The sequence below is a fragment of the Nannospalax galili genome, unplaced genomic scaffold (genome assembly GCF_000622305.1).
Source record: "Nannospalax galili isolate Female #2095 unplaced genomic scaffold, S.galili_v1.0 scaffold653, whole genome shotgun sequence".
Lineage (NCBI taxonomy): Eukaryota > Metazoa > Chordata > Mammalia > Rodentia > Spalacidae > Nannospalax > Nannospalax galili.
Genome location: NW_008334077.1, coordinates 2,309,909 through 2,324,526, shown reverse-complemented (window position 1 = coordinate 2,324,526; position 14,618 = coordinate 2,309,909). Strand labels below are relative to the sequence as shown.

The 14,618-nt window shown below is 42.9% G+C and overlaps 2 protein-coding genes across 4 annotated transcripts in view; both read left to right on the top strand.

Moving 5' to 3' along the window:
• The window catches only part of LOC103730814 (MLV-related proviral Env polyprotein-like), a 9,796-nt gene extending 6,436 nt beyond the window's left edge, over positions 1-3,360 (top strand). Inside the window, exon 2 of the mRNA XM_017797143.2 lies at positions 1,053-3,360. Within this exon, the coding sequence (XP_017652632.1) occupies positions 1,241-3,073 (1,833 nt within the window). The 5' untranslated portion in view covers positions 1,053-1,240 and the 3' untranslated portion in view covers positions 3,074-3,360. The remainder of the gene's footprint in view (positions 1-1,052) is intronic.
• The window catches only part of Polh (DNA polymerase eta), a 38,519-nt gene that overhangs the window by 6,463 nt on the left and 17,438 nt on the right, over positions 1-14,618 (top strand). For 2 of the 3 annotated variants that reach the window (XM_008829061.3, XM_008829064.3), the window contains exons 2-4: positions 5,580-5,722; positions 6,875-7,009; positions 9,639-9,853. In XM_008829061.3, the coding sequence (XP_008827283.1) occupies positions 5,586-5,722; positions 6,875-7,009; positions 9,639-9,853 (487 nt within the window). In that variant the 5' untranslated portion in view covers positions 5,580-5,585. Of the gene's footprint in view, positions 1-5,579; positions 5,723-6,874; positions 7,010-9,638; positions 9,854-14,618 lie in introns of those variants that run through there. The other variant, XM_017797142.2, reaches the window with a different exon arrangement.

Here is a 14,618-nt window from a genome sequence, read left to right as displayed (position 1 = left end):
CCCTGGTCTCCCGGCTCCTGGTTGATGCCCGCTCAGTGCTGGGAGGCCGCAGTGCCCGAGACACACTGGCTGCCCTCGGGAAACTGTTGCCATTGCTCAGAGCTGCCCAAAGTGAAGCTTGGCTACAACGGAATGACCAGCCAAATGAAGAGCCCATGCTGACCACAGAGATCCTAGAGACGCTTCTGAAGAGGGCTTCCCTGGTGTCTGCAATGGGGCAAGCCCAGGACCCCCTGGCCCGCTTTCTGGATGCTGCTAAGGACTTTGCACAGGAGCTGCTGACCCTGCCCAGCCTGGTGGAGCTCCGAGGTCTGCTGCGGAGGCCCAAAGGGATAGCTGGGCCCCTAGAGCTGATGTCAGAAGCCCCGTGCAGTGACAAGGGGCCTAGCAGCCCAGGTGGCCTCTCCCTCAATTGGTATGACGCCAGCCAACTAAGCGACTTCCTGGAGCCTGAGCTGGTGCCTACCCTGCCTGATAGCAGCCTCAGCCCTGCCTGCTCTGAGTTAATGGGAGCACTGGATGACCACCCACTATCACACCAAACTGGAGGAGCCGGAGCATTGACTAGAAGACATCTTTCCTCGATTCGATTCGGGATGCCTCAGGTAATAGGGTCAGATAATGGACCGGCCTTCGTCTCCCAGGTAAGTCAGAAAGTGGCCAGGTTGTTGGGAATTGATTGGAAATTACATTGTGCTTACAGACCCCAGAGTTCAGGCCAGGTAGAAAGAATGAATAGGACAATTAAAGAGGCTTTAACTAAATTTTCGCTAGCAACTGGCACTAAAGACTGGGTGACTCTACTGCCCTTGGCTTTATACCGGGCCAGGAACACTCCTGGGCCCAGTGGGTTAACTCCGTTTGAAATCCTGTATGGGACCCCTCCCCCTGCAGTTTCCTTCTTAGACCCGGATATCTCTAACTTTGTTGATTCACCTTCCCTCTTTGCTCACCTGAAGGCACTCCAGCTGGCTCACCAGGAGATCTGGAAGCCCCTAGCTGCAGCCTATCAGGATGCTATTGACACTCCTATTGCACCCCACCCCTTCCAGCCCGGGGACGCTGTCTGGGTCCGGAGGCATCAGACTCGGAGCCTAGAACCACGCTGGAAAGGACCATACACCGTCCTCCTCACCACACCAACAGCTCTTAAGGTCGACGGGATTGCGGCTTGGATCCACGCCTCCCACGTCAAGGCAGCGAACCCTGAACACCAAGAACAGCCCCCTGACGGAAGGAAATGGCGGCTAGTCCGAACAGAAAACCCCTTAAAGCTAAGACTCGCTACAATTTGATGATCATAATTCTGTTTTCGCTTATTCCTGCTATTCAATGTTCTAACCCCCATGCTCTGTACCACATAACCTGGAAGATTCTTAGCCTTACTACAGGGGAAACCATAAATAGCACCATTCTTCAGGGGCCCCTGTCAACCAGTTTCCCAACAATTGAATTCGATGTGTGCAAATTAATGAACCCTGAAGATACTTGTATGGGAAGGGGGGGGGTTTATGTTTGCCCAGGAAACGGGAGAACCTCAGACCTGATTCGCCGTTGTGGGGGAACGGAGGTAGGATTCTGTAGCCAATGGGGGTGTGAGACTTCGGGTAGCACCTATTGGAAACCTTCTTCTAGCTGGGATTTAATTACAGTAACACAATCCCCCAATTGGGGAATCCGAGAAACTGGAAAGGATGAAGGAAAATGCAGAGATGGTAGCTGGGGAAGATGTAATATACAGCAGTTAGGATTTACAAACCAAGGAAAAAAGGCTGATTGGAGTGGTACCAAGACATGGGGGCTATACTTATACAGACCGGCCAAAGACCCCTTTGCCTTATTCATGATTCAAAGGGAGTACAGCCGCCTATCCTCTCAGCCAGTTGGCCCAAATCCTGTCCTTCCAGACCAACGTCCGGCCTCGGTGCTTAAAGTTCCCTCACTGGGTAATCTGAATCAAACCAATAACACACTCCAGGGACCCCTAAAACCTACCCCAACCCCGCCAGGTACCGGGGATAGGCTCCTGAATTTAATCAAGGGGGCATTCCAGGCACTTAATCAATCTGATCCTGGAAAAACTAAGAGCTGCTGGCTGTGCCTTAATCCACAACCCCCCTACTATGAGGGCATTGCCATTCAGGGAAATTACTCTAACCACACAGAAGCCCCCCCCGCATGTCTAACCGGGGAACATCAGTTAACCCTGACTCAGGTGACCTCAAGTGGCACCTGTATTGGAAACCCCCCTAATGCCTCCAAGCTCTGTAATGAAACTGTAACAATCTATCCTGGTAGCTATTATCTGGTACCTCCTAATGGTACCTATTGGGCATGCAATACGGGGCTCACCCCATGTGTGTCAGCAGCAGTACTAAACTCTACCCGAGATTTCTGTGTCCTTATTCAGCTGTGGCCTCGAATTTACTGGCATGAGGATGACTATGTACTGAATTTTTATGAAAATTCCCCCACCAGGTTTAAGAGAGAGCCTATCTCCCTCACCCTGGCCGTTCTGCTAGGAGTAGGAGGAATCACTGCAGGAATAGGTACGGGGGCCACCGCGCTTGTCCGTACAGACCAATACATGCTTTTACACCAGGCGATGAACCAAGATCTGCTCGCCTTGGAAAAATCCGTCCGGGCTCTTAAGGACTCCCTTACCTCTCTATCCGAAGTAGTATTACAAAATAGACGGGGTTTAGATTTGTTATTCCTAAAACAGGGAGGCTTGTGTGCTGCCTTAAAAGAACAATGTTGCTTCTATGCTGATCAGACTGGGATAGTCACTGAGACTCTAGACAGGCTCAAACATAGATTAGAAGAAAGGAAACGACACCTTGAGTCTCAACAAGGATGGTTTGAAAACCTTTATAATAGATCACCCTGGTTCACCACATTGGTATCCACCCTAGCTGGACCCTTAGTCCTACTCCTTCTTATTTTAACCCTGGGACCTTGTATACTTAATCGACTGGTCCAATTTGTGAAGGAACGGCTGTCTGTAGTGCAGGCGTTAGTCCTCACAAGCCAGTACCAGGCATTGAGGACCGAAGATCCAGACATGTTATGATGAGTGAAAGATTCCACTCATATGCCCATAGAAAAAGAGGGGAATGAAAAATAAAGAGAAACTAGATGCCATGAGTACTCAGGGGCCCACAGCCCACTTGTTATAACTTAACAGAAACCAGGACCAGCCTTATCTAAAGGCTGCAAGGCAGGTAGGCGCCGGTCAAGCTTCACAGATCAAGCTGTAAACTGGCTTTACGGTCAGAACTCCTGACCACCCTGAGGGCCCGATACCAGGAAATCTTTAGAAAACGTCTGTGCTTCTGAGGTCACCTCCCATTTAGCAATCCTATTTCCCCTTAGCCCCGGACCTGTGTGTTTGAAATTAACCAATAACCGCGTTTCTGCTTCTGTACCCTGCTTCTGCCTTATAAAAACCCCCTGAACTCAACCTGGGGCGCGCTAGTCCTCCGAGGAGACTTTGTGCCCACAGGTACCTGTGTCTTGAATAAACCTCTTGCTGTTGCAACTCAAAGGCTGTGACTTGTCCTCCGTGGTCTCACTCTTACAGACTGGCTCATTGGCACATACCTGTAATCTCAGCATTTGGCAAGAGGATCAGAAATTCAAGGTCATATTTGGCTACATAGCAAATTTGAGACCAATCTGGACTAAATGACCGTTTGCTTTGGAGGGGGGGAGGTGTGTGTAAAATGTACGGATAGATAGTTGCTTAGTGATTGAAAGTTTGCAGAGAAACAGGATATTTGCATAGTATTAAATTATTCTTTTGATGTGTGTTTTCTTTTTGAAACAAAGGTCTTAACTGAGTACCTCAGGCTATCCTTGAACTCAGAATCTTAACTTACTGATTATGGTTGACATTAATAGTAAGACATACTGATGTCACAATCTTTCCCGACAGGATATACTAACAATAAATCATTACTTATATGATTTTTGGTTTTTGTTGTTTTGAGACAGGATCTTCCTATAGCCCCAGATAGCATGAAAGTTTCTTTGTAGACCAGGCAGGTTTTGATCTCACAGAGATCCACCTGCCTCTACTTCCAGAGTGCTGGGATTAAGGGCCTGCATCCTGCATCACCATGCCCAGCATTTTCTTTTTTTGAGGCACAGTCTCTGTAGCCCTGCTAGTCTTGAACTTGTAGAGCTCTGTCTGCCTCCATCCCCGAGTGTTGTGATTAAAGGTGTGTGCCACCTCACTCAGCTCCAGGATATTCTTGCCAAAGATGTATACTCCCAATCTAATCCTGAGAAAATGTCAAACACAAATTAATAGGCATTTTCATAATAACTGAGCACTCATCAAAAGTGAATTAGGGAGGAGACTAAAGAGACATGACAAACCTGCAGGATCTATATTGGATCCTGGAAAGATAAAAAAGGTACTACAGGAAACCCAGCGAAGTTCAGATTTAAGTATACAGTTGAGTCAGTGCTTCATCAGTGTTCATTTTTGGGGGGGGTCTTTTTTGAGACAGAGTTTCCCTGTAGCCCCAGCTGGCCTGGAACTCCGCAGTATAGACCAGGCTGGCCTTGAATTCACAACGATCCGCTTGCCTCTGCCTCCCAAGTGCTGGGATTAAAGGCGTGTGCTGCCATGCCTGGTTTGTCTGCATGTTTTTAAAAAGTAATTCAAAATTTAAAAATTGCACAAATGTTGTCATGTAGTTTGTCCCTCCTATCAATAGGAAGGGTGGTTGTAGGACAGTCTTGCTGCCCCCAAGAAACCCAAATCTGCAGGTTCTGGGATCTCATTTGTATAAAATGTACGTAGTATTTGCATATAACCTATACCATATACATATATAAATATATGTACATATATGTACTAAGGTTCAAAAGTGGGGCCTTGAGAATGCCAGAAAAGAGCATTAACATTGAGCAATACCCCCAACCTCTCCCAAGTATTTTAAATCATAATACCTAATACAATGTAAGTACTCTGTAAATAGTTACACTGTATTGTTTAGAGACTAATGAGAAATGTTTGTACAAATTCAATGCATATGCTTTTTTTCTGAATATTTTCCAATCTGAGGTTGGGTGATGTGGAACTCTTATGTAAGAGAGGGCTATAATTTTCCATTTCTCTTTCCCTAAACTTATGCTTGAGATCTCTCAAATAGATTGCTCTTGGCCCTCTCTCTGTAGTGATATACATTGTGGGGCGGTTTTGTGTGTGTGTGTGGGGGGGTTAATTTGCATTTCCTCCTGACTAATGCTGCTGAGCCTGTTGTTATGCACTTCTGGTTATTCATTTATCTTTTGTGAAACGTTTAGTTCTTTTGAGAGTGAGTGGCTAGAGGCAGTGATTCAAGTTTATAATCCCAGTACCAGGAGGTGGAATCTGGAGTTCAAAATGAGTCTGGGCTACCTGAGACCATAGGGCCTTCTTCAGATCGTACCAATTTGTTCTCACGTCAGCAGCACAGGAGAGTTGCCTTTCATTCACCTTTCAGTTTCCATTCTGTGGTCACTTGTCAAATTTTCTGGTATTTTAGATTAGGTGTCTTTCTAACTGTCAATAAAATGTCTTCCAGAAAGAAATGGCTACTGGACAGGATCGAGTGGTTGCTCTAGTCGACATGGATTGTTTTTTTGTTCAAGTGGAACAACGGGAAAATCCTCATTTGAGGAATAAACCATGTGCAGTAGTACAGTACAAATCATGGAAAGGTGGTGGGTATGTATCATTGTTATTATCATAAATGGCTACTAGAAGGTGTGTGTGTGTGTGTGTGTGTAGGTGTGTAGGTCAGAGGTCAATGTTGAGAGTGTTCTTCAGTTGCTTTCCAGTTTATTTTTTGAGACTTTGTCAAAGAACCTGAGCTCACTGGATTTAGCTGGACTGACTCTTAAGAAACCAGCAAGCTCCAGAAATCTGCCTGTCTTTGCCTCCCCAGTGCTGGGACTATAGGCATGTACTGCTGTGCCCAGCTTTTTTAACGTTCTGGGGATCCAGACTCTGATCTACATGCTTCCCTGGCAAGCACTTGACTAACAAACAGTCATCTTCCCACCTCCTTCTTTTTTTTAATTTTATGTGTATGCATGTATTGCCTGCTTGTAGGTAAGTGCACCCATGTCATGCAATGCCTCTGGAGGACAGAAGAGGCTGTCGGGTCCCCTGGAACTGGAGTTATAGACAGTTGTTAGCTGCCATGTGGGTGCTGGGATTCGAACCCTGTTCTTCTGCAAGAATAACCTGTGTTCTTAACCGCTGAGCCATCTCTCCAGCCCCACCTCCTAGTATTTTAATCAATGGAAACTTAGTGGTCTATGCTGGTCTTGCCTTTGAGATTTCTCAACTGCTGTGTTTAGGATTGATTGGTAACATCTGTGGTTAAAAAAAGTTTCTAATTTGGGGACTGGAAAGATGGCTCAGCAGTTAAGAGCACTGGCTGCTCTTGCAGAGGACCCAGTTTCAGTTCCCAGCACCCACATGGTGACTGAAAACCATCCATAATTCCAGTTCTAGGGTATACAGTGCCCTCTTTCTGTTTCCATTGCACACTACAGGTATACTTGTAGGCAGAATATTCATACATATCAAATAAACACTTTTTTGTTGGGTTTTTTTGAGACAGGGTCTCCCTATAGCCCCCACTGGCCTAGAACTTGCTTTGTAGACCAGGCTGGCTTGGAACTCACAGAGATCCACCTGCCTCTGCCTCCCGAGTGCTGGGATTAAAGGTGTGTACCACCATGCCTGGCATAAATACATTTTTTTAAAGTTTCTGATTTTATGTGTTTAACCTACTCCTGTTAAATTTTATTGTTGCTTGTGATCATGTACTATTTTTTCTTTTTCCTTTTTTTTCCTTCCTAATTTTAGAATTATTGCAGTGAGTTACGAAGCTCGTGCATTTGGGGTCACTAGAAACATGTGGGCAGATGATGCTAAGAAATTATGTCCAGATCTTCTACTGGCACAAGTTCGTGAGTCCCGTGGGAAAGCTAACCTCACCAAGTAAGAAAAAAATATTGTAAAGGAATATAGAGAACTTAGAGATAATAGTCCATAAAGGCTGAAACTGATATTTCAAGTTTGTTTTGTGTGCATGGGAGTGTGGTTCATTGGTAGACTTCTGGCCTAGCAAATATATATTGAGTTTGTATTCCGGGCATGGTTATTTATAGGCAATAGCTCTTTTAATTCTCATGTTATTTCAAGGTAGGACTAGTGAAGTAGGTAGTCTTGACTTTACAGATGAATCAAGTTTGGGCATGTAGTTTTTCTTCTTTGTTTTTGAGAGACAGAATCTCATATATCCCAGGCAGGCCTTGAACTCACTATGTAACTGACAATGATATTCAGTTCCTGATCCTTCTTCTACCTCTTAAATGCTGGGATTACAGGTATGCTCCACCACATTTGCTTTATGCAGTGCTGCAATTAGAACCCATGGCTTCATGCATGCTGGGTAAACAGTCTACTGACTAAGATAAATCCCCAGCCCAAAATAGGTTAAATAGTTTAAGTTCACACAATGAAGCAGAAGACTGAAGAGTCCTATCTATCATTTTCAGATTCCAGTATCTGTATTCTCATAGTACATTATGTTGTATGGTATGTGTAGGCATCGGGCTTTGATGTGGGACTTGAGATATTTCCAAATTCACCTGTGTACTGCAAGTCTAAAGATGTAATTGGCTGATTAACCCTAAAGCAGAATTAATTCATTTAATGGACATAGGGTATATTGCATGCTGTATAGGCAGTACAACTTCGTGAAATATATGTTGTTGACTTCAAAGTTTGATTTGGAAAAGGCACACTCTACTGACTTTAAACTGGACCATTTACTTTTAAACTACATTACCTGAGTGTCTGGCATAAGCCTGTAATCCCAGCACTTAGGAGATGGAGAATTAGAAAGGCCTGACAATTTAAGATTATTACTTTTTTTTTTAATATTTATTTATTTTGGGGGGTTGAGATATGGTCCACCTGTAGCCCCAGCTGGCCTGGAACTCGATATGTAGACCAGGCCAGCCTTGCTCTCACAGAGATCCACTTGCCTCTGCCTCCCAAGTGTCAGAATTAAAGGCATGCTCTACCACGCCTGGCTTAATTTAAAATTAGCTGTTATTTTTTAATATTATGTGTATGAGTATATTGCCTGCTTGTAAGTGTACCTGTGTTCTGTAATGCTGGCAGAGGTCAGAAGAGAGCATTAGATTCCACTGGAACTGGAGGTACAAGCAGTTGTTAACCGCCGTGTGGGTACTAGGAATCAAACCTGGGTCCTCTACAAGAGCAGCTAGTGCTCTTAACCTCTGAGCTATCTTTCCAGCCCTAAATTATTTTAATAACTAACTTGAGATACCAAGTTATAAAAATAAACATGCTTGTCAGGTGTGGTGGCCCATGCCTTTAATCCCAGCACTTGGGAGGCAGAGGCAGGCAGATCTCTGTGAATTCAAGGCCAGCCTGGTCTACATAGCAAGTTCCAAGCCAGCTGGGGCTACAGGGAGACCCTACCCCCCCAAAAGACCAATAAATAAGTAAGCTATTTGCGAAGACATAAGAACTAAGTACTTTGTGTAGTTTTCAAGTATCCTTCAAAACAGAATAATTTGCTTGAAAATTATATAGATATAAACATATACCAATTGCTTATAGAATATCTTTTTCGGGCTTTATATATGAGTATATTACTCTCTTTTTTAATCCTTTGATGCTTCTTCCTATCACAAATAAAGATTGAAAAGGCAAATATTTTATAATTCTTATAGGCAGTGTTTTGAAACAATATCATACTAGTTTTTATAGGCATCTTAGTGAAACCATGTAAATATCAAGATCAAAGAACTTGAAATTATATAGCAAATCCAAACCTAAGTAAAGATAATATCCATATATTGTTGTAGAAAACTAGCTGTATGACCAGAAGAGCAGTTGATGATTTAAACAGGTCTGTGATGAGATGGTAGTTCCCTGAAGAAGGTGGCCACCTGCTTAAGTGAATCACCAAATTCTAGGCACCTGTCTTCATAATTTGAATGATGGTATATCCAGAAGTGATTGATTGGGGTATTACAGTGATTGCCATTTCACATGCTAACCAAATGCCATTGACTGAAATGTGAAGTCAATAGTTTGTTACTTTATAGTGGGAATTGCTATTTTAAGAAAGATCAGATACTCTGGTTCACTGATGAGTGTAGTAGCCTCCATAAGTTACATCTTATTTGAAGATAGACTTTGAAGCAAAAAATTGTATGGTTCTATGAAAACAGAAGGAATAAGTGGGCATAATATGTTTTATAGTGTTAGGCATTGCTTTTTAGAAAGATCCGTGTCATGTAGATGTGTTTAGGGTCTGGATGCTTTTTAGCTTGGTATAGTGCTAGCATTGTACAAAAAGACTTTCCCAGTGGGTCTTCTTTTCCTTACTTCTATTGATCATCTACCTGCCCATTGGTCCCTTCAGTTGGATATTTATTAAATCCCTGTTAAGCCACTTGCCACTTGATTATGGATATTATTGTTCATTATGAGAAGAAGAGGAGGAGGAGGAACGGAGGAGATGGAACTGACAGTCTTGAGGTTGCCTCCATATATTGCTTGCACGCATGATCATTATACTTCTTAGGTATCGGGAAGCCAGTGTTGAAGTGATGGAGATAATGTCTCATTTTGCTGTGATTGAACGTGCCAGCATCGATGAGGCTTATATAGATCTGACCAGTGCTGTACAAGAAAGACTTCAAAAGTTACAAGGTCAGCCTATCTCAGCAGACTTGTTGCCAACCACTTACATTGAAGGGTTGCCTCAAGGCCCTACAACAGAAGAGGCTATTCAGAAAGGTACTTGCCTAGCACCATATTGCTTCTGCTTCCTGTTTATGGAACCTGCTTTGCTTGGTCATGCTGATTCTTTTTAGAATGACTGAAAGGAAACTTAAATTATCATCTGAGTATATCATAAGGACTCACATCTTTAGATACCATTTAGATATAATTAGAGTAGTTAATTGTTATCAATGGAAAGTGGAAGGCTGAGTACTTCATCTATAGGTTAATTTGTATTATTGTCACTTAGTTTCTTGATCTCTTCAGTAAGCAGATGAAACCCTGTTAATGGAGACATTAGATATAGGGAGTTGACTAATTCAAATTTTCTTTTTAAAAATTGTGTGTATGAGTGTTTTGCATGTATGTATGTATGTATCCATGCCATGCAGTGCTGCTGGAGGCCAGAAGACGGCATCAGATCCCCAGGAGCTGGAATATGAACAATTGTTAGCCAGGTGCTGGGAATCAAACTCAGGTGCTTTAACTGCTTAGCCATCTCTCCAGCCCCTAATCCAAAATTTCTAATCAGTTTCTAGCACATTGTCATCAGTGAGTTGTATAAACTTCCTCATTTTACTTCTAATGTTTCTCCCCCAACCCTGCTTATTTTCTGACATCCACCAATGTATTTGATATTCGGGTGTGCATCTATTTTATGAGTTATATAGTATTGTGTGTGTATGCGTGTTTAAGTATGTTGGAGATTGAACCCAGGGCCTTGCACATGGTAGGCAAACATTCTACTATGAAGTTATATCCCCAGACTAATAGGTGCCATTTAAATACAAGATGATATGCTATTGTAGATCTCACTTTTTCTTTCACTGATACTTTGAAAGGTCTATCTATGTGGATGTATTCATAAATGATGGCTTTTACTTACATCATAATCCATGACATTGCTCTATCATGTTTATAGACCATTCTCTAGTGATGAATCCATTGGTTGCTTCTGATACCCTACTATTTGTATCATGAATGTCTTCATCCTCTTTGGAGCCTATGCAAAGGTTTCTTTGGGAAATGTTTTTAGTGGTAGGCTGTTAGATCATAAAGAACATATGTATACATATTGCTGCTCAGAATCACTGTTACAGTTTACACTAATTCTGGTAGTTCACAAGAGTTCTTGTTCTCACTAGAGTTCTTGTTTTCCCCATAGTCTCACCAACAATTGATGTCATTTAGTGTTTAAAAATATTTGCTGTATGGGCTGGGCGTGGTGGCACACGCCTTTAATCCCAGCACTTGGGAGGCAAGAGGCAGGCGGATCTCTGTGAGTTCAAGGCCAGCCTGGTCTACATAGTAAGTTTCAGGACAGCTGGGGCTGCAGGGAGATCCTGTCTCAACCCCCCCCCCAAAAAAAAATTTGCTAGTGGGAGGCCTAGCTCTTTTTAATTGGCTAAAGCACCTGTCGAGTAGAAACATGCTAGCAGGACATGGTAGTGTGCCTATAATCCTAGCCACATAGGAGGTGGAGGCAGGAATAACATTTCCGAGGTAGTTCACCTATAGATCAAGCCCTTGTCTCAAAAAACAAAAACGGATGGATAGATAGATAGATAGATAGATAGATAGATAGATAGAGATTAGATATAGAGATAATCCCCATGTAGTGGCTATAGAGTGATATCTATAAGGGGTTTTTTGTTATTTATGTCTTGACTTTGGCTTATATTTCTCTGACTAGTAGAATTTGAGCATTTCTTCATAAATTTAGTAGTCAGATTAGTTGCCTGTTTTTATTGAATTTATTGCTATTTATTTGTTTTTACTTTCTAGAAATACATTCTGGTCTTTTTTGAGACAGTCTCATGTAAAATGGCAAAACTGACTCCATTTTATTCTAGCTGACTTTTGCCTCACGGTGTTTCTGCCCAACCACTCCCCATGCTCTGACTAACTGCAGCCAGGCACAACCAGTCCCATGAAGACTGTACATGCAGTTTCAGGGTATGTTGTTTCTACAATACTGGGAAACTTAGAGCTACCAGACAGAACTCCTCTTCCAGTTACACTATGTAGTCCATTGTTTCTGCAATTCTTAGAAACTTGTTTTTCTTAACTGAAACCTGGGAAATTTTTGTTAGCTGAACCTGCCCCCTGGTATGATGTAACTGTGGTTACTGGCTTTGCCCCTGGCATGATGTCATTGTGGTTTTAAGCCTTATAAATGCTGCTCTGGGCCAGGTGTGGTATTGCAATGCCTTTAGTCCCAGCACTCAGAAGGAAGAGGCAGGTGGATCTCTGTGAGCTCAAGGCCAGCCTGGTCTACTTGTAGCTAGGGCTACAAGGAAACCTATATCGAAAGATTAAAAAAAAAAAAATCTGCTCTGCTTCTCCTCAGGGTCAGGGGTATTCCTCTGTGCCTTGCATTTAGTATTATGCATATAGCCTAGGCTGGCCTCAGTTGAATTCACTCTGTAGCAGATGATAACCTTGAGGCTCTTCTGGTCTTCCTGCCTCTACCTCCTGAGTACTGGGATTATGTATAGTCATAGTCACCATGCTGGGTTTTAAGTTATGCCTGCTAGGCAAGCCTTCTACTAACTGAGTTATATTCCTAACCCATATTTTTTCATTTTCAAAAATTCCTTTTAGATGCTGAAGCAGGATTAGGAGTTCAAGACTAGTCTTGGCTACATGTAACCCTGTGTCTAAAAAACAAAACGGGGCTAGAGAGATGGCTCAGCGGTTAAGAACACTGGCTGTTCTTGCAGAGTACCTGGGTTCGAATCCTAGCACCTACATGGCAGCTGACAACTCTCTGTAACTCCAGTTCCAGGGGATCTGATAGCCACTTCTGTCCTCAGGCATTGCATGACACTGGTGCACTTACCTACATGCAGGCAATACACCCATACACATAAAATTAAATAATAAATAATAAATAAAATATTTAAAAAAAAAAAAAAAAAAGCCTGGGGTGGTGGCCCGGTGCTCAAGACACAGAGGCAGGTGGATCTGTAATATCGAAGCTGGCCTGGTCTACATAGTGAGTTCCAGGCCAGTTGGAGGTACAGGGTGACCCCCATCTCAAAAAAAAACAAGAAGCAAAACAACAAAAACCAGAGCATTGATGGAAAAAAATCTAGTTCTGCTCCTTTAAAAATTCTAGAAAGCCTCACAGTTCCAAACCCACACATTGTTTTATTCCTTCCTTGCTTGATTTTTGAGACAGGGGCTTTCTGTGATAGCCCAGGCTGGCCTCAAATTCACCATCCCCCTGTCTTAGCCATTGGAGTACTAGGATTCACATCTTTTAATCCTCACAGCAACCCTGTAAATTGTAGTTTGTAGATAATGGAAGCTGAAGTTTAGAGACTTGTGTGTAACTTACCTGTTAACATAGTAAATCATGAAACCAATATTTATATCCTGCCCACCAATAGAATGCATTCTTTTAGCAGTTATGTTGTAGGTACAGGAAAGGCTTTAATGGAACATCCCAGAATTAGCTAAAATAGGTGGAAGAGGACTTCGTGATAAATGAGACTTGAGATAAGCCCTAAAGCATAGGGAAAACCAGAAGAACAGAGTTACAAGTTATTAGTTGGAGACAGTCACATCCTTGGGAAACTGAGATCACAAATCTGAGAAAAACTGAGACAGGCCAGTGCTCTTCATGGCCATCTTACAAAGCTGGTACTTTTTTCTGTTGTGTGAGAGAAGCAATGGCAGTTTTGAACTGGAAGATAACGATAACAGTAGTATTTAAGCATATTTCCATTGGGGTTGGCGAGATGACTCAGCAGTTAAGAGTACCGCCTGTTCTTGCAGAGGACCTGGCTTTGGTTCCCAGTACCCACAGAGCAGTGCACAGCCATCTGTAACTCCAGTTCCAAGGGATCCAACACCCTCTTCTGGCCTCCCTGGGCATTACATACATATGGTGCACTTATATATGTGCGGGCAAAACACTCATATACATAAAACATACAAATGAATAACTTTAAAAATATTTAATTGTAGAAATTGTGTAGTTAATTTTGGATTTGAAGCTTTTTTCTTTCATTTTGCACTGGGGATCAAATCTAGGGTCTCTAGCATGTTGGCCAGTGATCTTTTTCTGAGCTACATTCTCAGACCAACAGGTTAGTTTAAGAGTTGAAGAATTAGTTTAACATGGTTAAGCCAGTAAGATGGCTCTGCAAGAAAAGGTACTTGCTGCCAAGCCTGATAACCTGAGTTTGAGCCCCAGGACCTGCATGGTGGAATGAAAGAACTGACGTCCAAAAGTTGTCCTGTGATCTCCACAATTGTGCCTGTGTTCATGTAACCCCCCCCCCCAAAAAAAAAAACCACTCACAAATAAATGTAATTTAGGGACTGGAGAGTTGGCTTAGTGGTTAAGAGCACTGACTGCTCTTGCAGAGGACCCGGGTTCGATTCCCAGCACCCACATGAACCCTTAACTCCAGTTCCAGGGGAATCTGAAGCCCTCTTCTGACCTCCGTGGCATTGCACGACATGGGTGCACTCACATACATGCAGGCAGTATGCTCATACACATAAAATTTTTTTAAAGTGTAATTTAAAAATTTTTTTGAAGAGCTAAGGGGAGGGAGCTGGGGAGATGACTCCGCAGTTAAGAACACTGACTGCTCTTGCAGAGGACCCAGGTTCTATTTCCAGCATCCACATGACAGCCAACACCTGTCTCTAACTCCAGTTCCAGGGAATCCGATACCCTCTCTGACCTTTGTGGGCATTGCACTACACAGGTGCACTTACACACATGCAGACAATATAATTACAGGTGTAAAATAAAGAAGAC